The 27,500-nt window shown below is 42.4% G+C and overlaps 1 protein-coding gene across 1 annotated transcript in view; it reads left to right on the top strand.

The window, feature by feature from the left end:
• cdkal1 (CDK5 regulatory subunit associated protein 1-like 1) overlaps window positions 1-27,500 on the top strand; it is a 689,646-nt gene that overhangs the window by 252,982 nt on the left and 409,164 nt on the right. The window contains exon 8 of the mRNA XM_083636399.1: window positions 7,678-7,781. Within this exon, the coding sequence (XP_083492525.1) occupies window positions 7,678-7,781 (104 nt within the window). The remainder of the gene's footprint in view (window positions 1-7,677; window positions 7,782-27,500) is intronic.

The following is a 27,500-nucleotide window of genomic DNA, read 5'->3' as shown; positions in this document are numbered from 1 at the left end:
CTCGCCGACGAGGGGCCGCCAGAGAGGGAGGCTGCTCACTGCTCAGACAGGCAGGAGAAACTGGCTTGTGACAAACGCCACCAGACACGCCCACGGAGGGAGGAGTTTGAAGGAGAGGGTGTTCAGAACTATATTGTTCAGATGTCTGATCTCTCACTGATGCCAAAAATAAATGGTTAAAGTGACTGTTCTGCCTGTTTGATTGAATTTCACAAAACTGCGATTATCTCAGCTTCCTGTCTCAGACGCTGAAACCATGCTGTACTCAACGGCTAATATCTACATAACTACTAACTCTACAAACTAACTCTTTTAGACAGAGAAAGCACACATTCTATTAGTACTTTTGTGAACTTCGTCACAAAGTCCAAGCAGAAAATTATCCTCGGCTCTTGTAAAATGAGCCAGAATCCTCAAAAAACGGCTTGGCAGAAGCTACCTACAGTAAAAAAAAAATGGCTGGCAGTGAATGTGTTAATATGCGCCATCAGTTAGAAGCAAAACACAAAGCTGCCGTTCGTTCTCTCCAGCACACTGCTTCCCTGCCGGGTGCAACAACGACCACTGGCTTTATCAGCCGATAGCAGTGGACGTGCCGATATCATCGTGCATCCCTCCTCTCCTCTCCCCTTCTCTCCTCTCTCCTTCTGCCGATAATCACAAAAAAATAAAAAATAATAAATGAGTGTAAAGGCGCCTTCACATGATAAGAGATCTGCACTTTTCTCACTGCGAGGTAGAGCTTCACAACCCGGCCGCTGGCTCTGTTCTGCTGTGCTGTGCTGTGCTGTGCTGTGCTGTGCTGTGCTGTGCTCTGTCGGTGTCGCCTCTCTCTGGCACTACGTCACATACAGTGGCTATCTTCTTCTCCTCTCATTGGTTGCGCTCATGAAAGGTCAGCGATGAGATCTTTTGAACTTTGAGCGCAGAGCAAGATGGCAAAATCGAGCTGTGCACGATGCCAAAGGCAGCACTGCTGCCTAGTTGAGAAGTGCCGCTCTCCCCCATAGAACACAATGGCACAGCAGGCGCAGAGCTGTTTGACCACGGATCATGTGTGGGGGGCTTAAGGGAAGACTACATTAAATAACTCAACCCCAGCCAGTACAACTTTAATTCACAAGTGTGTTTGTGCGTGCGTGCGTATGTGTATTAGGGCTGTCAAAGAATATTCCATATTCGAATATATATTTGAATATTAAAATTAAAAGAATATTCAAATATGAAAATTAATATTAGATTTTTTATTATTATTATGTATTATTATTATTATTATTATTATTATTATTATATATTTTTTATTTATCATTATTATATATATATATATATATATATATATATATATATATATATATATATATATATTTTTTTTTTTACATTTAACCAGGTAAAAAGAAACTGGTCAAGAGGGCAACATAAAAACATACATTGTTTACCTGGTTATTTAAAAACATTACAAAAGTGTAGGCTACTAATGTACTAAATGCTGACTGAATAAATATGGGTAGTAGTTATATAAGTAGTTATATAAACTCTCTGGTTGTATTGGTTTGCCTTGCCACAAATGCTGGAATAAAATAAAAAATTAAAGTATTTGAATATATTCGAATGGATATGTTTTGTTTAGAGGGAATATTCCAATATGATTTTGAGCCAATTTTGACAGCCCTAGTGTGTATGTGTCAGTCACAGAGAGAGATCACTCCTCCTTGAGTCAGTGTTAGACTAGTTGTCAGAGTGTGTTTAGGTGATGGTGAAGGCCAGACTCCTAATGTCTCTGACTCTCTGTGTGATACTGGACAAATGTTGGGCCGTGTGTGCCACGCTCACACAGTCGCACGCGTGCCGAAATACAAACACAGACACATTTACACGTGCACGCTCACACAGTTGCACGCGCGCAGGAATACACAGACACATTTACACGTGCACGCTCACATAGTTGCATGCGTGCCGGAATACACAGTCACATTTACACGTGCATGCTCACATAGTTGCATGCGTGCCGGAATACACAGTCACATTTACACGTGCACGCGCGCACAGAAGCAGGCCACTAACTGTCTCTTGAGATGAACGTCGGTGTGATCCATTCAGCTGGCCCTGATCACATTAAGACTGATGGGACCCCCTGGTGCTGTGTGCGCTCACAGGGACCCATCTGTCTGTGTCGTCTCCGAGGAGAGGGCCTGTGACCTAGCTGCCAACTTCAGGGCCCTCAACTTGGATAAGCAAAACCCAGAGAGAGAGAGAGAGATGGAGAGAGAGAGATGGAGAGAGAGAGAGAGAGAGAGAGAGATGGAGAGAGATGGAGAGAGAGAGATGAGAAATGGATGTATTCCTCTTCTCCCTCTACTTTCATTTCCAAGGTGACAAATGACAAACTAGCACTGCATCCTCTCCAGGCGCTGCTGTTGTTGACCAAAATGAAGATCATGTTGTTAGAATTTGGTGTCCTGTGCGCAGCTGTAGCTCTCTCATGCTCCGGGCAAAATGCAGGGAGAAGAAAGAAAGTGAAAAAGAAAATGTCCACACTAGAGGTGGGCTTGTTTCTAAGCTGAAACTTAAATTAGGTTTCTTTTTTTAGAAGTACATCGTGTTTCTCATCTCAAGTCAGGAAACGCTTGATCACTACAACTTTTCTACCCTTGTTTTGATGATGGAGATCTGCTTTTTATGAATGCTCCTGACCAGTACTTAAAGAAACTGGACACGGTGTACCACTGTGCTTTCTGTATAATTACTATCTGCAGCTATCGTGTAGATCATTGCACTTTGTCCATCTCTATCTGTCCGTAGACTGTCTCACTGACTCAGGATATCATTCAGATGCAGGTCCTGAGAGTCACAACTGAACTGGGTCAAAAAGGCTTTTAGTTCAAGGTCACTGTGGCCACATATATATAAACCAGAATATGAGTGCCACTGGGTTACTTTAAGCATAAGTATCAGTAAAAATAAGTTAGCATAATGAATCTATAAATTACAGTATTTCACTGATAAATTGTGTGATTTCAAATTGTGTGAAAATAAAGAGATTTTTTATTTATGTATCAATTTTTTACATGTAAATTTGTAGCAGGGGATCACTTCAAGTGTGTCACTGGTTACTCTGTGTTTATCCGGGCCTGACTTGTATGTCACTTTATTTTTTCTAAATAATTATGAGGGGGGTGCCCCTTTTTCACTTATGCACCTGGCCCCCAAACTGACTGCACGTCTCTGGATCCATTCACTTGCGTCTTTTCTTCTCTCTCTCTCTCTCTCTCTCTCTCTCTCTCTCTCTCTCTCTCTCTCTATCTCTCTATCTCTCTCTCTCTCTCTCTCTCTCTCTCTCAAATTGAATAGTCACAGTCACAATCTGTATCTGTAAGTTCTTCACAATAAAAGTCGTCCGGTTGTTTTGTCAATTAAAGTTCCCCTTATTATATGAATCAGCAGTCAGAGAAATGTTTCAACAGGAGTGAAAGCTATCAGGATTATAGTCTAGCACAGCGTTTCTCAACTGGTGGGTCGCGACCCAAAGGTGGGTCGCGGGGCCGTTTTGATTGGGTCGTGGACTTTTTTTTTTTTTTCATATTTCATTTGAGTTAAATTCAGATTATTGAAACTGGATTAGCCTGACCAGTTTTACTTGTTTAACAAGCTGAAGCATATGCTCTGCCTGTAATTCAAGAGAAGTCTGCCTTTTCATTTCATATTTAATTTTAGTTCAGTTCAGATGATTGAAACTGGATTAGCATGGCCCCAGTTTAATTCAAAGTTATGACCAGTTTAACTAAAAAGCATATAGCCTGCCTGTGATTCCTTTTTATTTCATATTAGTTAAATTCAGACTACTGAAACTGGATTAGCATGACCAGGTTAACTTGTTTTATTATTATTGTGCTTGCTGACAAGCAAGGCACAATCTTGAAATCCCACATACTTATTATTATTATTCTATCTGCCAAAAAGTTAGCCGCGTAATAACTCCCTCAATTTTTGCGCCACATAGACATGCCAGACCTCAAAATGACCGCCTCATTGAGGACATGTATGCTATGACTTTGTTAAGGGTTTGTGAAAGCGGTTTGGCCGCAATTCGCCATTAAGCGCCATTTTTTTCCCCATTGACTTGCATGGGGTTTGGAAAAATCTTGCAAAATCTTGCAGTAAATTAGGTGTAATTCAGAAACCATAAGAGCTAGAGCTACGAAACTTGATGGGGAGGTGCACTGAGGGGTCTTTTACTATCCCCGAAAAAATTGCACCAATTGACCATATGGTGGCGCTATAACAGCCCTCCTTACCTTTTGCTCGATAACTTTTGAACCGTAGGGTTTATCATCAAAATTCTTTTTTCCCTGGATTCCTTGGGTCCTCCCGCATCTACTCAACTAGGCCACGCCCATTTGCGTCTGACTAGATTTTCCGCCATTTTGCATTTTGTCCAAAACCGTTTTTTTGCCATTTCTCCTTGAAATTTTGTCCAATCTTCACCAAACCAACGCACACATCATGTGGGGACTGTCCTGCACAACACTGATTTGGAAGTTTTTGAAAAAAACGCACCGTTGCCATATAATCGACTTCCAACTTTCTGTGGGTGGGGCCTATTTCACAAAGATCGTCCGATGCTAACCAAACTTGGTACAGGTGTGGAGGGATGTACTCTGAGCCTATATCAGAAGTATTTTGTCATTTCGCCTTTAGGGGGCGCTATAGCAGCATTCAGTGCCTGTCCCTTCGAAATTGTTTTATTTTGAAGGGCGGCAGGAAGTGCGGATTCATTCTCATTATGGCCAGCCTTCCTTCTTGTATGACACTTGACACTTCTGAGTTGATTTCAGAAGAGATAGTGTCATTTGGCGTGTAGGGGGCGCTATTGTTTGCCTATGGGGGGCGCTACAGCAACGTATCTCCGCAACCGTAACTCGTAGAGACTCACGAATGGCGGCGTTGGAATCGGGGTGGAAAATTAAGGGGGGCAACACTCACGGATGGCGGCGTAGGACTCGGGGTGGAAAATTAAGGGGGGCAAGGCCCGGAATATATCTGCCACAAAGTTCGGCGCGTAATAACTCCCACATCTTTCACAAGACATAGACATGCCATACCTCAAAATGAGCGGCTCATTGAGGACATGCTCTGACTTGGCAAAGGGTTTTGTCAAGCGGTTTGGCCGCTATTCGCGAGCTAATCTGACGCTTCGGTCATGCTGCTGCATGTGGACAGGTGAAAACTGCTCTGCTCTCCTTTCATAGATGCTCCTGTCACACTCAGAGACTCCATCCATCCACCTCCAGCTCACAAGCCATCATCTCGATCTGGGGACGTTAAGTCCAAACTCCTGACCTCCACCGGCCCAGGCTCCACCAGTTTCAAAGGGTTGTGTTGAAGGTGGGGACTGGGACTTTTCCAATGGGAAACACCCACGTCCCAGGTGTCTGGAAGGCAGCATTAGTCCCCCTAATTGCATGGGCAGGGACCTTGCAAGCCAGGCGGTGCATGGCGAGGACGCAAGCACAATTACATTTTCGTTAGGAAATGTAAACCTTCTAGTTATTATTGTTATTAGTATTAGTATTAGTATTAGTATTAGTATTAGTATTATTATCTTGTTTAAAAACATATAGGCATGTAATTCAAGATAAGTCTGCCTTTTATTTAATATTTCATAGAGTTCAAATAAGACTTTCTGAGCATGACCAGTTTGACTTGTTTAAATTTAAAAACATATAGGCCTGTAATTCAAGTCTGCCTTATTTCAATTGGTTTTTAGCCCTAGTTGCACTTCTGTTGCACTTTTTTGTTCATTTGAGGTTTATAACAGTGCATGAAGGCATTGTGTATTAAATTAATGCGCTATTTTTTGTGCAATAAATTTGAGTGGTTTAAAAAAAAATCCGAAATTTGGGTCGCGACTTCATGACAAGGAAAATAGTGCGTCCTGAGGCTACACCAGTTGAGAACCACTGGTCTAGCAGATGCCAAACATATCCACCAACTCAAACTGGATTTCTTAATGACAGAAATCCAGAACGACTGGATCTCTGACCATTTCAGGATGAATTCATGAACATGCCCAAGGAAGGCTGACGAGCAGCTGCTCGGACGTGGAAAACTGCATTTGTCCGCCTGGATTTTGTTTAACTTTTGCTTTGCACATCCGTAGATAAGGTCTATTCAGGCAGAATTATTCACAACTGTCACAGTTTACCTACAGTAATGTATGTATTTCACTAAGTAGTCTTCCAGTAGTTTTGTATCCAAAATAGTAGTCAAAGAATAGTCAAAAACAGCCATGCATAGTTAATTTATTCAGATTTATACCTTTTATACAACAAGTACGCTAAGCACAAACAAACAAACATACAAACTTCATTATCTGTATGCAAAACACATATACATGTATATGGCACCCACATTTGACATGCTTCTTCTTAACTCATTGAGTGCCAAGGACGAGTATGTTCGTCAATTCAGATACTAACGTAGAGTGCCAAGGACGAGTATGTTCGTCAATTGCGTTTTTTGACGGTGGGACGTGGATCAAAGCCTCAGGCATCTCCTGTACAAATATTGTAGCTATTGAAGGTGTATAACCTATTTTACGGACTCATTAGGTGGCGACAGTGCTCTCCAGATTAGAGAAAGGTCCGGAAAACAGCAGGAAAAAGCCCCGTGATGAAAGAGAAGCCGCTCATGCTCCAGCCAGAGCCATATAGATTGATCTGGCTGCAGCTGACGTTGGCTGCGAACAGCAGTCAATCCGCGCCCACAACTGAGCCCCTCTGCCTCTGTCTGTCTGCATAGTTTCTCCACACGATTAGCCGCCAGAAAAGCAGCACCCGACGCCGAAGGGCCAAACCATTATCCGCAGTCCGGTTTGGCTTTTCCGTGTCGCGCTGGGAGCCGGCGCACAAAAACGGAGCACTCCGAAAATAGACTGGGTGCGTGTTAGGCTGTGTGTTAGTGTGGGGAGGAGTTTGCAGCTGAGGGGGGGAGAGGGGGGTGGGGCACGCAGGGCACCACACAACTACACCACGTCACTACATCAGAAAATATTATCTTCAGAGTCAGTGAATGTGCTTGAAATGCTTCATTTCACAAAAGGCGGAATAACTTAGCTTCTAATTTGAAACGCCTGTATTTGCTCAAAACAACCTATCTTCTCCGGCTCATAACTAAAGAACGGAAAATGGTATCAATAAACTTTTCTTTGCTGATGATACAATAGAGTCAGCTCGTTCTTTGTGCGTGTTCTGTGTTTAAATAGTAATATCACACAATATTCTGTGGGCCTCGAGAAATCACTGAAAACGCTCTGAAACTCTGGCACTGGGAGCATCCGTTCTCCAAAAGTGGCTGGCACTCAATGAGTTAAAAGAAAAAAAAAGAAGAAAAAAGTTGGTAATTCATAGAAGCTTTGTATGCCTCTGCTGGCAATAGCCGTGCCGGAGGCATAAACGCCTTGATGGAATTGCTTCAAGTTTGGCTCAAATGTCCACTTGGACTCAAGGATGAACTGATTAGATTTTGGTGGTCAAAGGTCAAAGTTCAAGGTCACTGTGGCCACATGCTCTTGGTGGTGGGAAGGACTGTTGTGAGGGGTGGGGTTAGGGGGAAAGGTTAAACCATGTTGTTGAGGTACTCTCAAACATTGCCTAAGTGGGTGTGTGTGTGTGTGTGTAGGTGCCTGAACGCCTGTACCTACTGTAAGACCAAGCATGCCCGAGGAGACCTGGCCAGCTACCCCATAGACGAGCTGGTGGAGAGAGCCAGGCAGTCCTTCCAGGGTGAGTCCTGACTGTGTACCACACACACACACACACACACACACACACACACACACACACACACACACACACACACACACACACACACACACACACACACACACACACACAAACACACTCTCCCTCTCTCTCTCTTTGGGTATGCAGCCTGTCAGTGTATTTTGTGTGTATTAGTGGTTTCAATGCCTGTGTGTGTGTGCCGTGGTAGGGGGGTCTTTGTAACACATGTAGATGTTTTTGTTCTTGTGTGCGGTGGTCCTGGCAGTTGGCTGTAGTCAATACCAGTTGAGCAGCTGTTGGGCCCTGGCATCTGCTCCCTGAGAGCAGAGTCCAGCAGTCCGCGCCTCTCTCAGCGCCCCGGGCCGCTCGGCCAAGGACAAGCCTGCGGACCCATACTCAGTTCTCATGTGCGGGGTGTCTGTCTATTAGCTAGTGTGCGACTGGAGAAGTAGGGGTTTATGTTTTATATAAGCCATACGGGTCAGGGCTCCAGACTAACTTTTTACACTAGGTGCACCGGTGCACCTTACTTTTTAATTTAGGTGCACCAGCACATAATTTAGGTGCACCCACATTTTTCACCACGCCTTTTGGCACCGCAATAATACATTTTAGGCGTTACCTTCTTTGTCATGTTGTATACGTATTGGCAAATTATTAAATGATACGCTCAAAGATTTTCATGTCAATAAATGTCACTATCACCAACTGAGTTAACACAGTGAGGATTGAGCCTATGGCCCATTGATATAAGCTTTTGCATTTTAAGTATTGCAGCATTTATGAACTGGGTGTCTGTGGTGTGATTATCACCTTACATTATGCTCCCAAGCTCAAAAGTTAGGAGCACTTATAAGGACAGATAGACACATATGACAGCTAGCCACAGATATACACATATGTGACAGCTAGCCACAGATAGACACATCTGTGACAGCTAGCCACAGATAGACACATATGTGACAGCTAGCCACAGATAGACACATATGTGACAGCTAGCCACAGATAGACACATATGACAGCTAGCCACAGATAGACACATCTGACAGCTAGCCACAGATAGACACATATGACAGCTAGCCACAGATAGACACATCTGTGACAGCTAGCCACAGATAGACACATCTGTGACAGCTAGCCACAGATAGACACATCTGACAGCTAGCCACAGATAGACACATGTGACAGCTAGCCACAGATAGACACATCTGACAGCTAGCCACAGATAGACACATATGACAGCTAGCCACAGATAGACACATATGACAGCTAGCCACAGATAGACACATATGACAGCTAGCCACAGATATACACATATGACAGCTAGCCACAGATAGACACATCTGTGGCAGCTAGCCACAGATAGACACATATGACAGCTAGCCACAGATATACACATCTGTGACAGCTAGCCACAGATAGACACATCTGACAGCTAGCCACAGATAGACACATCTGACAGCTAGCCACAGATAGACACATCTGACAGCTAGCCACAGATAGACACATATGACAGCTAGCCACAGATAGACACATCTGACAGCTAGCCACAGATAGACACATATGACAGCTAGCCACAGATAGACACATATGGCAGCTAGCCACAGATAGACACATATGACAGCTAGCCACAGATAGACACATATGACAGCTAGCCACAGATATACACATCTGACAGCTAGCCACAGATAGACACATCTGACAGCTAGCCACAGATAGACACATCTGACAGCTAGCCACAGATATACACATATGTGACAGCTAGCCACAGATAGACACATATGACAGCTAGCCACAGATAGACACATATGACAGCTAGCCACAGATAGACACATATGACAGCTAGCCACAGATAGACACACATGACAGCTAGCCACAGATAGACACATATGACAGCTAGCCACAGATAGACACATCTGACAGCTAGCCACAGATAGACACATCTGTGACAGCTAGCCACAGATAGACACATCTGTGACAGCTAGCCACAGATCGACACCTCTGTGACAGCTAGCCACAGATAGACACATATGACAGCTAGCCACAGATAGACACATATGACAGCTAGCCACAGATAGACACATCTGACAGCTAGCCACAGATAGACACATCTGTGACAGCTAGCCACAGATAGACACATCTGTGACAGCTAGCCACAGATAGACACATATGACAGCTAGCCACAGATAGACACATATGTGACAGCTAGCCACAGATAGACACATATGACAGCTAGCCACAGATAGACACATCTGTGACAGCTAGCCACAGATAGACACATATGACAGCTAGCCACAGATAGACACATATGTGACAGCTAGCCACAGATAGACACATATGACAGCTAGCCACAGATAGACACATCTGACAGCTAGCCACAGATAGACACATCTGTGACAGCTAGCCACAGATAGACACATATGTGACAGCTAGCCACAGATAGACACATATGTGACAGCTAGCCACAGATAGACACATATGACAGCTAGCTACAGATAGACACATGTGACAGCTAGCCACAGATAGACACATATGTGACAGCTAGCCACAGATATACACATCTGACAGCTAGCCACAGATAGACACATCGTGACAGCTAGCCACAGATAGACACATCTGTGACAGCTAGCCACAGATAGACACATATGACAGCTAGCCACAGATAGACACATATGTGACAGCTAGCCACAGATAGACACATATGACAGCTAGCCACAGATAGACACATCTGACAGCTAGCCACAGATAGACACATCTGTGACAGCTAGCCACAGATACACATATGACAGCTAGCCACAGATAGACACATCTGACAGCTAGCCACAGATAGACACATGTGACAGCTAGCCACAGATAGACACATATGTGACAGCTAGCCACAGATAGACACATGTGACAGCTAGCCACATATAGACACATCTGACAGCTAATGTAGGTGTACAGATGGAAGGACATAGACACAGAGATACCTGCATAATGTAGGTGTATAGATGGAAGGACATAGACACAGAGATACCTGCATAATGTAGGTGTATATATGGAAGGACATAGACACAGATATACCTGCATAATGTAGGTGTATATATGGAAGGACATAGACACAGAGATACCTGCATAATGTAGGTGTATATATGGAAGGACATAGACACATAGATACCTGCATAATGTAGGTGTATATATGGAAGGACATAGACACAGAGATACCTGCATAATGTAGGTGTATATATGGAAGGACATAGACACAGATATACCTGCATAATGTAGGTGCATATATGGAAGGACATAGACACAGATATACCTGCATAATGTAGGTGTATAGATGGAAGGACATAGACACAGATATACCTGCATAATGTAGGTGTATAGATGGAAGGACATAGACACAGATATACCTGCATAATGTAGGTGTATAGATGGAAGGACATAGAAACAGAGATACCTGCATAATGTAGGTGTATAGATGGAAGGACATAGACACAGAGATACCTGCATAATGTAGGTGTATAGATGGAAGGACATAGAAACAGAGATACCTGCATAATGTAGGTGTATAGATGGAAGGACATAGACACAGATATACCTGCATAATGTAGGTGTATAGATGGAAGGACATAGACACAGATATACCTGCATAATGTAGGTGTATAGATGGAAGGACATAGACACAGATATACCTTCATAATGTAGGTGTATATATGGAAGGACATAGACACAGAGATACCTGCATAATGTAGGTGTACAGATGGAAGGACATAGACACAGATATACCTGCATAATGTAGGTGTATAGATGGAAGGACATAGACACAGATATACCTGCATAATGTAGGTGTATAGATGGAAGGACATAGACACAGAGATACCTGCATAATGTAGGTGTATAGATGGAAGGACATAGAAACAGAGATACCTGCATAATGTAGGTGTACAGATGGAAGGACATAGACACAGAGATACCTTCATAATGTAGGTGTATAGATGGAAGGACATAGACACAGATATACCTGCATAATGTAGGTGTATAGATGGAAGGACATAGACACAGAGATACCTGCATAATGTAGGTGTATAGATGGAAGGACATAGACACAGATATACCTGCATAATGTAGGTGTATAGATGGAAGGACATAGACACAGATATACCTGCATAATGTAGGTGTATATATGGAAGGACATAGACACAGATATACCTGCATAATGTAGGTGTATAGATGGAAGGACATAGACACAGATATACCTGCATAATGTAGGTGTATAGATGGAAGGACATAGAAACAGAGATACCTGCATAATGTAGGTGTATAGATGGAAGGACATAGACACAGATATACCTTCATAATGTAGGTGTATATATGGAAGGACATAGACACAGAGATACCTGCATAATGTAGGTGTACAGATGGAAGGACATAGACACAGATATACCTGCATAATGTAGGTGTATAGATGGAAGGACATAGACACAGATATACCTGCATAATGTAGGTGTATAGATGGAAGGACATAGACACAGAGATACCTGCATAATGTAGGTGTATAGATGGAAGGACATAGAAACAGAGATACCTGCATAATGTAGGTGTACAGATGGAAGGACATAGACACAGAGATACCTTCATAATGTAGGTGTATAGATGGAAGGACATAGACACAGATATACCTGCATAATGTAGGTGTATAGATGGAAGGACATAGACACAGAGATACCTGCATAATGTAGGTGTATAGATGGAAGGACATAGACACAGATATACCTGCATAATGTAGGTGTATAGATGGAAGGACATAGACACAGATATACCTGCATAATGTAGGTGTATATATGGAAGGACATAGACACAGATATACCTGCATAATGTAGGTGTATAGATGGAAGGACATAGACACAGATATACCTGCATAATGTAGGTGTATAGATGGAAGGACATAGAAACAGAGATACCTGCATAATGTAGGTGTATAGATGGAAGGACATAGACACAGATATACCTGCATAATGTAGGTGTATATATGGAAGGACATAGACACAGAGATACCTGCATAATGTAGGTGTATAGATGGAAGGACATAGACACAGATATACCTGCATAATGTAGGTGTATAGATGGAAGGACATAGACACAGATATACCTGCATAATGTAGGTGTATAGATGGAAGGACATAGACACAGAGATACCTGCATAATGTAGGTGTATAGATGGAAGGACATAGACACAGAGATACCTTCATAATGTAGGTGTACAGATGGAAGGACATAGACACAGAGATACCTGCATAATGTAGGTGTACAGATGGAAGGACATAGACACAGAGATACCTGCATAATGTAGGTGTATAGATGGAAGGACATAGACACAGAGATACCTGCATAATGTAGGTGTATAGATGGAAGGACATAGACACAGAGATACCTGCATAATGTAGGTGTACAGATGGAAGGACATAGACACAGAGATACCTGCATAATGTAGGTGTATAGATGGAAGGACATAGACACAGAGATACCTGCATAATGTAGGTGTATATATGGAAGGACATAGACACAGAGATACCTTCATAATGTAGGTGTATAGATGGAAGGACATAGACACAGATATACCTGCATAATGTAGGTGTATATATGGAAGGACATAGACACAGAGATACCTGCATAATGTAGGTGTACAGATGGAAGGACATAGAAACAGAGATACCTTCATAATGTAGGTGTATAGATGGAAGGACATAGACACAGAGATACCTGCATAATGTAGGTGTATAGATGGAAGGACATAGACACAAAATACATGCAGGCGAGTAGATTAAAAGCAGATTAATTTAGTTTCTGATCGATGGAGATCAGACAGACTGGAGATGGAGAAACAGGAGAGGTGTGGAGAGACAGAGACAGAGACAGAGAGAGGGGCGTGAAGAGAGAGAGAGAGGCAGGCTGTCCAGGAGACCCAACTATTGATATGAGCACATTGATCATAGCTGAGTGACCATCATCAAAGTGCTGCCTATTGGAAAGCACGTCTAGAAAACTGCTGAGCATGCAAGTACTGTACATTTCCTGTGTGTGTGCGTGTGTGTGTGTGTGTGTGTGTGTGTGTGTGTGTGTGTGTGTGTGTGTGTGTGTGTGTGTGTGTATGTGTGTGTATATATGTATGTGCATGTGTGTAGAGGCAATCAGATTCATTATCGTCTGGGAAAGCTCTCACTGAGAAGCTACAAATTGATTTTTGAATTTTCTCCATACCAATAAGAATAAGTTGTGGATATTTGTCACATAGACTGGAGTTTGTCCACGTGTGCTGCTCTGTACTGAGAAATCACTCACACACTCCAGCAACAGCTTTTCATCCAACTGACTATTGTGGAAACTCCCAACAGACACAGCCACTGGCTACGTCCGTGGAACTGCTATATGGACATGGGCTAGTGAAAGGGCTAACAAGTAGGCAACCAGAAAATTGCACCAATCAAGATAAAAGGTTGTTTTTTGCGGGCGTGACCTTATTTTTATATTACGCACGTCTCTATGTTGAAGAATGCACTCAATATAACAAACAACAGTTTTAGGATCAGTGAATAGTTATAATCTGCTAGCAAACCAAGCTTGTTCACTAACTTTCAACGCTCTTTTACACACATTCAAATATCTTCTTCAACTATTTTGATATTTCAATGTATGACACATCATTTGAAATGCAGGAAGGTATGAAAAATAGACACCGCCCAAGCCTACATTCCACCCTCTCTCTCTGTCACTCTCGTCTCTCTCTCTGTCTTTCTCCCCTCTCTTTCTCTCTTGTCATTTTCTGTCACTCACTCCCTCCCTCTTTCTCTCTCACTCTCTCTGTCACTCCTTCTCTCACTCTCTCGCTCTCTCTGTCACTCCCTATCTCACTCTTTCTCCCTCTCTCTCACTCTGTCTCTCTCACTCTCTCTTTCTCTCTCTCCCTCTCATTCTCTCTCGCTCTCTCACTCCCTTTCTCTTTGTCTCTCGCTAGCTCTGTCACTCCCTCTCTCTCACTCTCTCACTCTCTCTCTTTCTCTCTTTCTGTCATTTTCTCTCTCACTCTCTCTCCTCTCTGTGTAGATATTTAGTTGTTACAGCCATTACTGTCAGTAGTTCAATATAGAGCAGGCTCTTGGCTGTTTGTCAACCCCTACTGTTCTGCTCTTAAACACACACACACACACACGCACGCGCGCTCGTGTGCGCGCACACACACACACACACACACACACACTATGAAGGTCCATACGTCTCAATAAACATGCGCAGCTACGACTGAACGTGTCACACAACGCATGCTTTGACACCTGAGTAGCATAGTCAATTTCATTACGCGTTCACACACACACGCGTTCGCAGTTTTTGATACTACGCGACCGGATCTGAAGTGCCAAACGACTCAATAAACATGCGCAGCTACGACTGAACGTGTCACACAACGCTTGACGTGTCATGTAGTTTCCCCATTGACTTGTAATGGTCATGCGTGTATGCGTGCGCTTACGCGCTCTGACTGCGCAACCCGCGTACATTTACGCGTAAAATTACGCGTACATTTACGCGTAAAATTACGCGTAAAATTACGCGTTCATGTTGTGCGCGATGCAGATACACTTCCGGTTGCGTAACACTCAAAACTGCGAACGGGTGTGTGTGTGAACGCGTAACGAAATTGGTTCTATTATCTTCATGCGTGCGTTTACGCGCTCTGGCTGCGCACCCCGCGTACATCATTACGCGTAAATGTACGCGTAATGATGTACGCGGGGTGCGCAGCCAGAGCGCGTAAGCGCACGCATGAAGATAATAGAATAATTTTGTCATGCGGGCACATGCACGCGGACTATGATGTGCACTACATCACGCGTAACAACAAGCTGCGTAGCACAGCTACTTCCAGCGTGTACACGTGTGACCAGTGTTGGAGAAATTTTGTTACGCGTTCACACACACACGCGTTGGCAGTTTTGAGTGTTACGCAACCGGAAGTGTATCTGCATAGCGCACAACACTGCGCGTACATGAACGCGTCGCGTACTTCTCTTCTGTTTCTGTATTTCTATTTAGCTGTTCCATTTTCAGCCAGTAGATGGCCAGTGACCAAAATATTAGCCACAATCCAATTTCCCCACAGTTTACAACATAAATCGCCCATTTATCTTCATATACACAGAATTGAAACGTGTAATAATGGATATATGAGTCGGTAAAAGTTTTTGTAATGGTTTTATTTTATTTTGTGAATGAATGACATCATATAGGCTATGTCACATAGAGCCCTGTTAATTTTATTTGTGACGATCAGTCTGTACAACTACACTCTTACATTGCTTTAAATGCAAATCTGGCACTAATCAAGAAAGTCATAGAGCTGTCATGTGTATTGTGGCCTTACAGAGAACTGTTAATTCTGTCCACCTCACAACCCAGATATCGTCACTGAAATTTGCAGCCAGCTCTGTGCAGTTTTGGAATAACTTCAACATGCATGACAACACTGTTCCTGTGAAAGCCATAGGTCCTCAGAATGTAGAGCAGTGTGTTCTTCACAGTTCTTCACAGCGATTAGTCGCCTAATCGGATTATGAATCGCATAATTATTAAGTAACTTATTTAGCCATTAGCTTTTAAATTTAGTACAAGGTTGCTATAATTATGTGCCAATTAATAAATACAAGAAAGATGGATACTTCATTGAAAGATACATATTTTAATCAACTTTGCTGCTGATATGTGGCTGCTACTGATACAAAAAGTAAATAAAAACAATGAATGCGTTAGTTGTTTGAGATTGAGATTGAGATTAACTTTATTAAATTTGTTTCTGGCACATAGGTTGGTACAACTGCTTACATATAGTATAGTGTCAGTAACACAGATACACAAATAATAATAATAATAATAATATGATATCATAATGAGAATTACTGAACTGAGAATAATCCGTTTATGAACGAAAAAAGGGCTCGCAACACAATTTCTTGATAGCTCCCTTGGCGGACATTTATTGAGATGACAAACACTTTCGGCCCAATTCGGGCCTTCGTCAGTGAAGGCCCGAGTTGGGCCTTCGAATTGGGCCTTCAAAATCACAGGCAGCAGCGGTGCGGCCAGGGGATGCCTGTTAAAGCCAGCGACACGGCGCGTGGCCTGAGGGGAAATTGATGAGTTACAATCAGCAGCTCATATTAACAATGAAATACTGTCAATAAAATAAAATACATCTGGAACATTAATAAACATTATAGCAGGCTATGTGATTGTGACGCTGCTCTATTTCAGCAGCAGGACAGCTCCTCTGCCACTCAGTGCGCTGTGCGCGGCTGCGCCGCTGCCGTGCTGACTGACTCTCTGTCTCTCTCTGCTGCTGAAATTGTGTTGCGAGCCCTTTTTTCGTTCATAAACTGATTCTTCTCAGTTCAGTAATTCTCATTATCAGTTTATTGTGTGCATGACAGTAAACACACTCATTCTAGGTCTATTCTTTGATCACACTGCACACAAAACCATGCAATTCATAAACAGATCATTTGAATCATGGCTCAGAAATGTTCAGGCAATAATACTTCAGGAAAATAGATACTAATCATTAACTAATGACTACCTACTCATTAACTATGATTAACTAGTGATTGACTAATGCCAAATTTTTCATTAGCTCCTCATTAACTGGCTATTAGTTAATGGTTAGTTTACTAGTAACTACTATAGTATTTGTGTACGTTATTGTAAAGTGTTACCATATAATAGGCTATAGCTACAAAACACAAAATAAAAAACCAGGCGATCTTTCAGCATGTAGCATAACGTTTTTTAAATGGCCTCTGAAATGTTTAGGCAATAAAACAAATAAATAAATAAATAAAATACAAATATAGCCTATGAATGAGGAATAAAGTTAACAAAAACAGAGAGCAGCAGGCTTTTATAATAGGCTACAAAATAAAAAATAACAACTTCACATGTTGCTGTTAAGGAACAGCAGAGCATTAACACTTGCAGCAGCTCATATTAACAATGAAATACTGTCAATAAAATAAAATACATCTGGAACATTAATAAACATTATAGCAGGCTATGTGATTGTGACGCTGCTCACTTTCAGAAGCAGGACAGCTCCTCTAAAGCGACATGCTTGATCAACTGGTTGGTTTGGTCACTGGCACCATCTACTGGATGAAAATGTAACATAGAAAGAGATAGAATAAAACAGAACAGAACTACGCGACGCGTTCATGTACGCGCAGTGTTGTGCGCTATGCAGATACACTTCCGGTTGCGTAACACTCAAAACTGCCAACGCGTGTGTGTGTGAACGCGTAACGAAATTTCTCCAACACTGGTCACACGTGTACACGCTGGAAGTAGCTGTGCTACGCAGCTTGTTGTTACGCGTGATGTAGTTTGCGCACATCATAGTCCGCGTGCATGTGCGCGCGTGACAAAATTGACTATGTTAAGTCATACAGGCACACACACGTTGCTGCGCATGTGTCAGTGAATAGTGACGTCGATAGGACCCCATACACACACACACACACACACACACACACACACACATACTGTAAATGCTATACGAGATAATCTCAAGAAGAGAAGTTTCTTCCATTTAATTCTGCGTTTTAACTGCACTCACTGTACCCGATAGCATCAAACTAGAGATGACAACTACACAACACCTCCGGCCATTACTTTCAAAATAAAACGCTGTGTGAAAACTAGAGACTGTAAAAAGAGAACATTTTCAAAAATAAATATCCACCATTGCCAAGCGCTGTTGGTAATCTCAATCTGAGACATTCAACGTTCAGTAGGTAGTTGTATAGCAGGCTAAAAACGCTTTGAAAGTTATTTATAAAAACAAGAATCTTTGGCCCGTGAATTCTTTTTATATTAATGGTTGTTTCTTTCATAATTAAATTTGTATGATTGCATTTGTGCTCATTCAAAGATAGTGTGAAGGGCTGAAAGACTTTAAGATAGTTCAGTTATTTGTTTATAATGAAGATTTTTTTTGTTTCCCTCTCACAAAAGGGGGAATAGCCTAAGTAACAACAACAACAACAACAACTAATTGGTATTGACCCAAAGTTTTGCCATGAGTGGTGCTCAACCGTTTGGCTCGTGAACCATTCAAACGTCTTGATGCCTTCTCCCAGCAAGCAACATTACATCATGATAACGTTGTGATGACGTCTTTCAGTGACGTCCAGGACGTGGCCAAATCACAGCCGGTTTGGGGATGATTTAGACGTCGTGAAGCTGACGTCGAAATATGACTATTACCATGTTCACTTATTCTGCTATGTACACAGTGTATATTCAGCAGCTTTATACATAAAGCTATAATTATGTCCAGATTAACAATTTATGCTACATTTAAAAAATATATAATACTGCCGTGAGTGGGATTTGAACTCGGGATCTACAATTTACCGGCCAGTACCACTACCCTATCTGTTCACTGAAAGATTCCGCTGTACATTAGAATAATATAGCCTACCATTTCAAAACATGGACCCCTTTTATACCGGTATAACATCCATGGAGTCGGGACAGTTTTAATAAAAACGAAAGCTAATTTATTTCAAACCTTAATCTGGAACTTGTTTTTTTATTTAAAACGTTGGCGTCAAGTCTTTGTGGATCGCACATCACAGTGTAACCGTCTACAATCTGTGTAAGCAGAACCCCAAAACACATTAACGCACAATGCTACAGCATGCAACTCCCAACTCAAATGTATAGTTTATGCCTCACAGTGTATTTTCTCTCTTCCAAAACAATCTGGCAACAAGATATGCAAGTGAGACAATTGCAGGATTCCCCCGCAATTCATCTCCTCGTAGTCCCACCTCCAGGAATAAACAGTTTGTTAACACGTTCACTGCCAATTACGTGTTAATACGTAAAAAAAAATCCAACGGTTGACTGCCAATGACGTGTTAATACGTCAAAAAAATGAAAAAAAAAAAATTTGACCGTGGGATGTGCATCTAATCCTTTTACATCTCTTATATAAATATTGGAGCCACCGAACGTGTACAACCCATTCCACCGACCCACTAAGTGGCGACAGTGCTCTCCCAGACTAGAAAAAGCAGAGCCAAAACTGCAGGGGAACGCGCGATGAAACCATTCTCATACTGTAGAATGGATTGGCGAAAACGCTTTCGCTTTCACGCTGATTGCTGGCGGTGAGGGATTGCAAATTTGCATAATAGATTACGGGTGGAACACACTTTGAAACACGCAGCATAAATAAGACCAGAATCGCAAAAGCTTCATCAAAGCTCTCAACCGAAACTCCAAGAAACGAGCGAGCCCATCCAGACTTGCACAGCGGCCGCCAGCAGACAGGAGCAGCAGCAAAGCAGTGAGCCTGGTGACGCGAGGTTACAGCAGCAGCAGAAACGAGCTTGTGACACGCCCGCTGCAGCCAAGAAGAACACACACGGAGGGAGGAGTTTGAAGGAGAGGGGTGTTTCCTGCTGTTATGGAGGAAATTACTGTTCAAAACTATTGTTTAGATGTCTGACGTCTTACTGATGCCAAAAATGAATGGTTAAAGTGACTGTTCTATCGAATTTCACAAAAAGCCATTTATCTCAGAATAAATTTTCAGACGCTGAAACCATGCTGTATTCAAGTGCTAATGCCTACATAACTACTAACTCTACAAACTAACTCTTTTAGACAGAGAAAGCACACATTCTATTAGTTCTTTTTAGATATTTTGTGTTCACAAAATCTTAGCAGAAAAGAATCCTCAGGTCTTGAAAGATGAGCCAGAATCCTCAAAAAACCCCTCTGGCAGAAGCTACCTACAGTAAAAAAAAAAAACAGCTGGCAGTGAATGTGTTAATCAGCGCAGATTGTCCAGTGTCCACATGCAAGTGCTGATCACTCAGATTTTGGATAAAAAATAGCCCAGGCTGAGAAATACGTGATTGAGTGCAACCATTTAGATATCCTCATGTATATTTCAGTGGTGAGATGAAATGAGTTGGATAGTGATACAGTGATAATCTGGGCCAGATCTGACTCGTCATGATATGTCTTGAGCTGGCCCCGATTGGGCTCTCTCCATTCGTGCGGGTCCATCCGTGCTTGCTGGACTGTGGTGACCTGTAGTAAAATTATAACTCTAACTTAATAAAAACCAATAAAACTAGAAGTTAAAAGTATTAGAAAAGATTTATTTACAAAAACAAAGTCACACAGAGCTCTGGTTCAACCCCCATCTCCTGTGCTGCCTCTGGGGATTGACCCAGACTCACATCATTCAGCCCTCTATATTACTCACGACAGGAAGTGGTAGATTAGAGCAGCTCCTTGCAGCTAGTGCCCCCTAGATATTTGAGGGAGGTATTACAGCAACTTCTAAATTCTCCACAGACCCCAGGAGCACTGCTCCTATAACGGAAAGAGTAGAGAAATAAGGATATAGGCCTAACAGATGTTTTATCTTTTTTCAGCTTGTTTCAATGAAAGCTGTCTAGTATTTTGGCTTACTTTTAGAAATAAAATACGTTTGGATACAAGTTATTGAATATAGGTCTGTCATGCAACAGAACTATGGCAAAGTATTTCCCAACATTTGATTAAAAAAAATGCCCTGGAATTGATCAAAAAATGCCCCCGAAACATATTTCACGGGGGCAAAAAAAAGCCCTTGTTAAAATAAGTTAATTTCCTGCCCTGGCATGTAATGCATACAGTCTGTTAAGATACTGTAAACAAGCTAGATACTCTTTGAAACAGCATATGCCAATGGAAGGCTGGGTAGCATTAGCTAACATCATCCAGACTATACAGTAACGTTATGCTATTATAAAGTTATGACACGCCGATTCAGACGTTACAATATGACATAATATGAGCCAGTTAGCCTAGCTAGAGAGAGTGATTTCAGATGACCAGATATCACCATATTTCATTTCAATAAATATAAAGCATTCGTTGATTTGAAGCAGGCTGCTGTTGGTCGGTTGTTTCTGCGTCGTCATGTCCTCTGGTCCAATCTTTGGTTCGTTGTTCGTGTTCACTCGACATCAACAGTCTTTATATCACATCTGATCATTTTATCCAACCTGCCTCTGACCAGACAACTAATGGATCGTTCTGCGATCATATTTGTGACATTCAGATACATGATAATATACAACAAGTATGCACCGATCCACTTTTTTCACTTCCGATCCGATTCCGATACCTGAATTTGGATATCTGCCAATACCGATATTATGCCGATACCAATATTTTTCTTGAATATACAGTATAGGCAAAGATTTGGCAATTTTTTTTTATTTATTTTTAATATACCTTGCAAAAAGCAGACAAAAGTAAGAAAATATACAAGGCAAAGAAGGACACTATTATACATGGGCAAATTACGGCTAGCGCCCGCGCTGGAGTTGCGACAATTCTTTTTTGGATCAGATTTTTTTCTCTCAATCCGATCCGATCCGTGAATTAGTGCCAATATCGGCACCCGATACCGATATTGGATCGGATCGGCCCCATCCCTAACAACAAGGCTATCTTTGTTGGCAATGTTTATTGACAAAAGCATTTGGCTTGTGTGTTATTGCAATAGCCTATGTTGAAACAACTGGGGCCAGTTGCACCAAGTGGTCTTAACTATGCCTGGTCGTAACTCCTACGTCGGTCTTAGTTAAGACCAGTCTTTAGAGTCGATTTACGCCTGTTGCACCAACAGGGCTTACTTCTGGTCTTAACTACGCTGGTCGTAGCAATGCGCATCCATGTGAATTGCCGGGGAATGTGCCCTGATTGGCCCAAAAATGTGCCTCGCGCCGTCACCCACTACTGTATGTGCGTCACTACACCCTCCCTCCTCCCACCCCCCTCCTCCTGTGGAAGCTCAGGGGAAAATGGCGGCGATTAGTGCCAGGCAGTCTGAATGAAATTGAATGTAACGTTCCCAATTCTATGTATTAAATTCTAAAAAACGACCCTCAACATTTGGGAAGGCTAAGCCCAGTGTTGGGCAGTAGCTTGCTACAAGTAGCGAAGCTACATAGCTTAACTACATTTCTCAGTAGCTTGGTGGTAGCTTCACTACTTTTGAACCAAGTAGCTTTTTCAGTAGCTAAGCTATTTATAGACCCAAGTAGCTTGTAGCTTCCCGCAAAAGCTACAAGCTACTCGCCAGAGAAAATCCATGAGCAAAGCACGCAGTGGAGATTTCTGCTGCGGTTTGGATTAAACGGGAGGAGACATTGCATATGTCAAGTGTGCCCGTGTAGCCAATAAAGCACTTCCAGTTCCATTATGACGGACAACAAGTGTTGTTTTCTCATCCTTGCTTTTTAGCATCCTTGCCTCTCTTGCAGCAAGACCCGGCACTACTCTGCCTCTGATTGGGTTGGGTTTAGGCAATGAAGACTGACGATTGGTTAAGGATAGGGCAAAATATGTCATGTGCTGGTGAAGTCACATCAGCAACGAACTGTGAAATATGGCAGAGCCAGAGGGAGCCACTGGCAGTGATGAAGAAGACGTTCAGGTTTTATTGTCTGTTTTTGAATATTGTGCCAGTGAGAGTTTCAGTGTGTTTTATAATATAATAAACAATCAAAATTAGATTTTTTTTTTGCCTGCCTATTTGTTTGGTGGAAAGTTGTTCTTTGACATGAAGTTGATTCAATGTGAGAAAAAAAGTAGCTTTGATGTAGCAAGCTGCTTTTGCCATGTTGCTCGTAGCTTAGCTTGCTACATTTCTCTGGGGATAGCTTCAATGTAGTTTAGCTATATTTAATCTAGAGTAACTGATAGCTTAGCTTACTACATTTTCCAAGTAGCTTGCCCATCACTGGCTAAGCCACACAACTAGTTCGTTATAATCGAACGTCATGCTTCGAAGGCAACTTTACGACGATGAGGACGGTGAGGACTCAATCACAGCAGGTAGCCGCTGATAGCCCACCACGGAGATCTCACAGGCACAGGCACCTTACGCCTCCTCCTGACCAGGCGTAATATTTACGACCGGTCTTAGTGAGAAAAAGGCTTACGCCCGTTGGTGCAACCGGCGTAGCTGTTAGGTCGTAAAGTTACGACCAACTTAGCTTAAGACCAGTCGTAAGACCACTTGGTGCAACTGGCCCCTGATCATCATCAGTAACATGTAGTTTAGCGTTATAATCTCAGGAGAGCAGAATATTAGAGCATTCATTTTCACAAATCCTTTGATCCTCTGTTGTGTGTCCCCATCACTGGTACTGGACGGCCACACCTTGAAGAAACGAATGACGCTGTTAATCACTGTATAACTGTATTAATCACTGTATAACTGTATTAATCACTGTATAACTGTATTAATCACTGTATAACTGTATTAATCACTGTATAACTCTATTAATCACTGTATAACTGTATTAATCACTGTATAACTCTATTAATCACTGTATAACTGTATTAATCACTGTATAACTGGTAAATACCGTAAATGCAGAGGTGGATAAACTATCCAGAGTAGTTTAACCCCCTTGTTCCCCCTCATTGATTGATACAGTTGATCTAACGTTAGATAGATATACTGTAGGTTAGTAAACGCTCTGCCTCATCTCAAAGAGGTAGGTAAACAGAACTGCATTTGTTTACCGTCTACGTCCGAATCTGTGCAGCATGCAATAATGTTTAAAATTAACATGGTAACTTCTGCTACTCTATAACGGTAGTCCTCCTGTAATGACAAATGGACATGTAGTTAGCGTTAATGTCATGCTATGCTATTACGTTAGCAACTCTTAAGAGCATGTGTATTACAGTCTATGGGGTGATTCTTTGGAACAAACTGGATGACAGGATCAAACAAAGTGCTAACATCTCCATTTTCAAATCCAATTTAAAAAATTGTTTAATCAGGAAATGCAGTGAGTAGATCTGATTTTTGTTGCAGTGTATTATTGCTATGTTATTATTGGGTGTGTGTGCCTGGTCTGATAAATGAGTCAATCAATCAATCAACTAAGATCAACTAAGCAGGAAAAAGTCAAGCATCAGGCTGGTGAAGCGAGGTCTGGAGATAATATCCACTCTGGCTTTTTCTTCTGGCTAAAATTTACCCAGCAACAGCTAGCAAACAGCTAGCATAGACTACTGTATGCACTGTGCACAAGGCTAGCAACATTCTCTAGCAACATTCGCTAGCAACATTCGTTAACAACATTGATTAGCAAGCAGCGGCTAAGCGGGGACCGGACCCTCCCCCGACTCAGCACATGCTCACGCCCCTTCCTGTATTCGCGGCTCCAGATTTGAACAGATTTCCCACAATGCACCAGGAAAATCCATTCATCCAATCAAACGGAATCAAACAATATCAGGAAGTGGGCTTCATTTTGCTGTGTCAAACCCAATGAGCTCAGTTGGTCCATTATATATACAGTCAATGTAACAAACAGACCCTGTTCACTCTATCTCCGTCTCTACCTCTATCGTCTTGTTTGACCTCTTTTTATTCTCTCCATAGACTAGTGAAAGAGGAACAGAGGGCTGTGTGTGTGTGTGTTGTGTTGTGTTGTCTGTGTGTGTGTGTGTGTGTGTGTGTGTATATATGTGTGTGTGTGTGTGTGTGTGTGTGTGTGTGTGTGTGTGTGTGAGAGTGTGTGTGTGTGTGTCTGTGTCTGTGTGTGTATATGTGTGTGTGTGCGTGCACACATGCGGGAGCGTTTGTGTGAGTGTGTGTGTGTGCGCGTGCGCCCGTGTGTCTGTCCTGTCTCGTCCTGTGATTTAGTGCCAAGCTGGCAGAGGCGACTAGTGAATAGGGGGCCCCTTTCACACAATGGGAACATGGGACACACACACACACACACACACACACACTGGTGACATAATAGCAGCCATGCCAGGTGTGCAGTTGGTGGCCTGCAGTCTGGTATTGGCTGGAGGTGTGTGCGTGTGTGTGTGTGTGTGTGCATGTGTGCGTGTGCGTGTGTGTGTGTGCGTGTGTGTGTGTGTGCGTGTGTGTGTGTGTGTGCGTGTGTGTGTGCGTGTGTGCGTGCGTGCGTGCGTGCACGCGCGTGTGTGCATGCGTGCGTGCGTGCACTCGCGCGTGTGTGTGTGTGTGTGTGCGTGTGTGTCAGACAGAGCACCATCTGTCGTGTCCTCTGTGAACTTGTGTCACACACACACACCTCCCTCTCCACATCCACATGTCAAGATATTTTTAACCCATTGATCTAAACTGTAGTCGTTGTACATTATACAACTGTCAGCTATATATTGTAGTACTACTATGTGTAGCCTAGTGTGTGCAGGATTTGGACAGATTGTGGTGGGTCGACCTTGCTTGGACCCTCTTGGGGGTTTCGGGGGGCCATGCCCCCTGTAAGAAAGATTTGTCAATTTTAAACTAAAATGCATGAATCTGGTTCACTTTGAGAACCAATGTAAGAGGCTAGATCAGGGGTGGGCAATTATTTTTCATGGGGGTCCACATGAGAAACCCAGATTGTTGCTGGGGGGCGAACAAATATTGTCATGCCATAACCCAGGAACTTTGATGATAGAGAGGACCACAAAAAATGTCCTCGCTACCAGAGAGCCAGGTTTTGCTGAGGGGTGGGGGCCGAACGGCGCTGGCGCGAAAAAATATGGGGCATTTGAAGGCAGGTTTAGAGGAATAACTCATTTTAAATTAACAGTTGGGATGTCATTATTCAGTCTTAAACACCAATATTTTATCCTGTTCTCACTCACTCCTATGTCACCACTTGTTCTCCCTGCAGGGCTTGAAATTAACTTTTTTGACCACCTGCCAATATGGCTGCTAGATTTTAAAGTTACCAGCCAATTAGAATTTCCACTAGCCAAAATGTTTTTCTTGAAATAAACCAGAATATGAGTGGGTTAATTTAAGTATCAGTAAGTGGCCCGGGATTCTCAAAGCCTGTGTTGAGGGTCACACAAGAACAAAAATGCACTCTTGAAGCTAAATAAATCCAAAACCAACAAGTTAATTATTAAATTTTTTTACTTCAATGTAGAACAGTCATTTCTTACACATGAGATTACTTTTAGCCTTTTAGTCATAAAGATTATTGAAAGATATTCCATATTCCAGACTGAAATGTTATAACAGAAGTGGAGTATTGAATGACATGAACATTTGGGCACTTATTCAGTGGGTATCTTGTATGTTGCGTTCAGGTGCACTGTAAAAAAAATTATATATATATATATATATTTTTTACAGTGTATAAAGTGGCCAGAGGCCAGTAGGCGGAGAAATCGCCGGCTACCGGGGCTTGGGGAACTCCCTGCTACTATAAGTACTATATATATATAGCACTACTACTGTTTATGTACTACTGTACAGTATGTACCAAAGTACTATATACCATAGCACTATAATAAAGTGCTGTCTTTCCTATAGTGCTACTATACACACACTATACTGTAGCACTACTATGTCTTCTATATTATATATGCAATAGCACTATAGTAAAACTATGCATACTGTATACCAGGCCTATTCAACTGCAAGCCCGGGGGGCAAATCCAGCCATCCAATCAAGTCACACCGCCACGCGGACCAGTTCTGAGGGGGGGGGGGGACCTTTCTCTCTCCCCCTCTCCCTCTCTCTCTATCTCTCTCTCTCCCCCTCTCTCAATGACACAGAGGCTTCATCAAAAGATACAAATCAAGTCCTGTTTGCGTTTTTCATCTGTGGATTGATTTTGATG

The sequence above is a fragment of the Poromitra crassiceps genome (assembly GCF_964638095.1).
Source record: "Poromitra crassiceps genome assembly, chromosome: 1".
Lineage (NCBI taxonomy): Eukaryota > Metazoa > Chordata > Actinopteri > Beryciformes > Melamphaidae > Poromitra > Poromitra crassiceps.
This window is presented reverse-complemented; position numbering and strand designations above follow the sequence as displayed.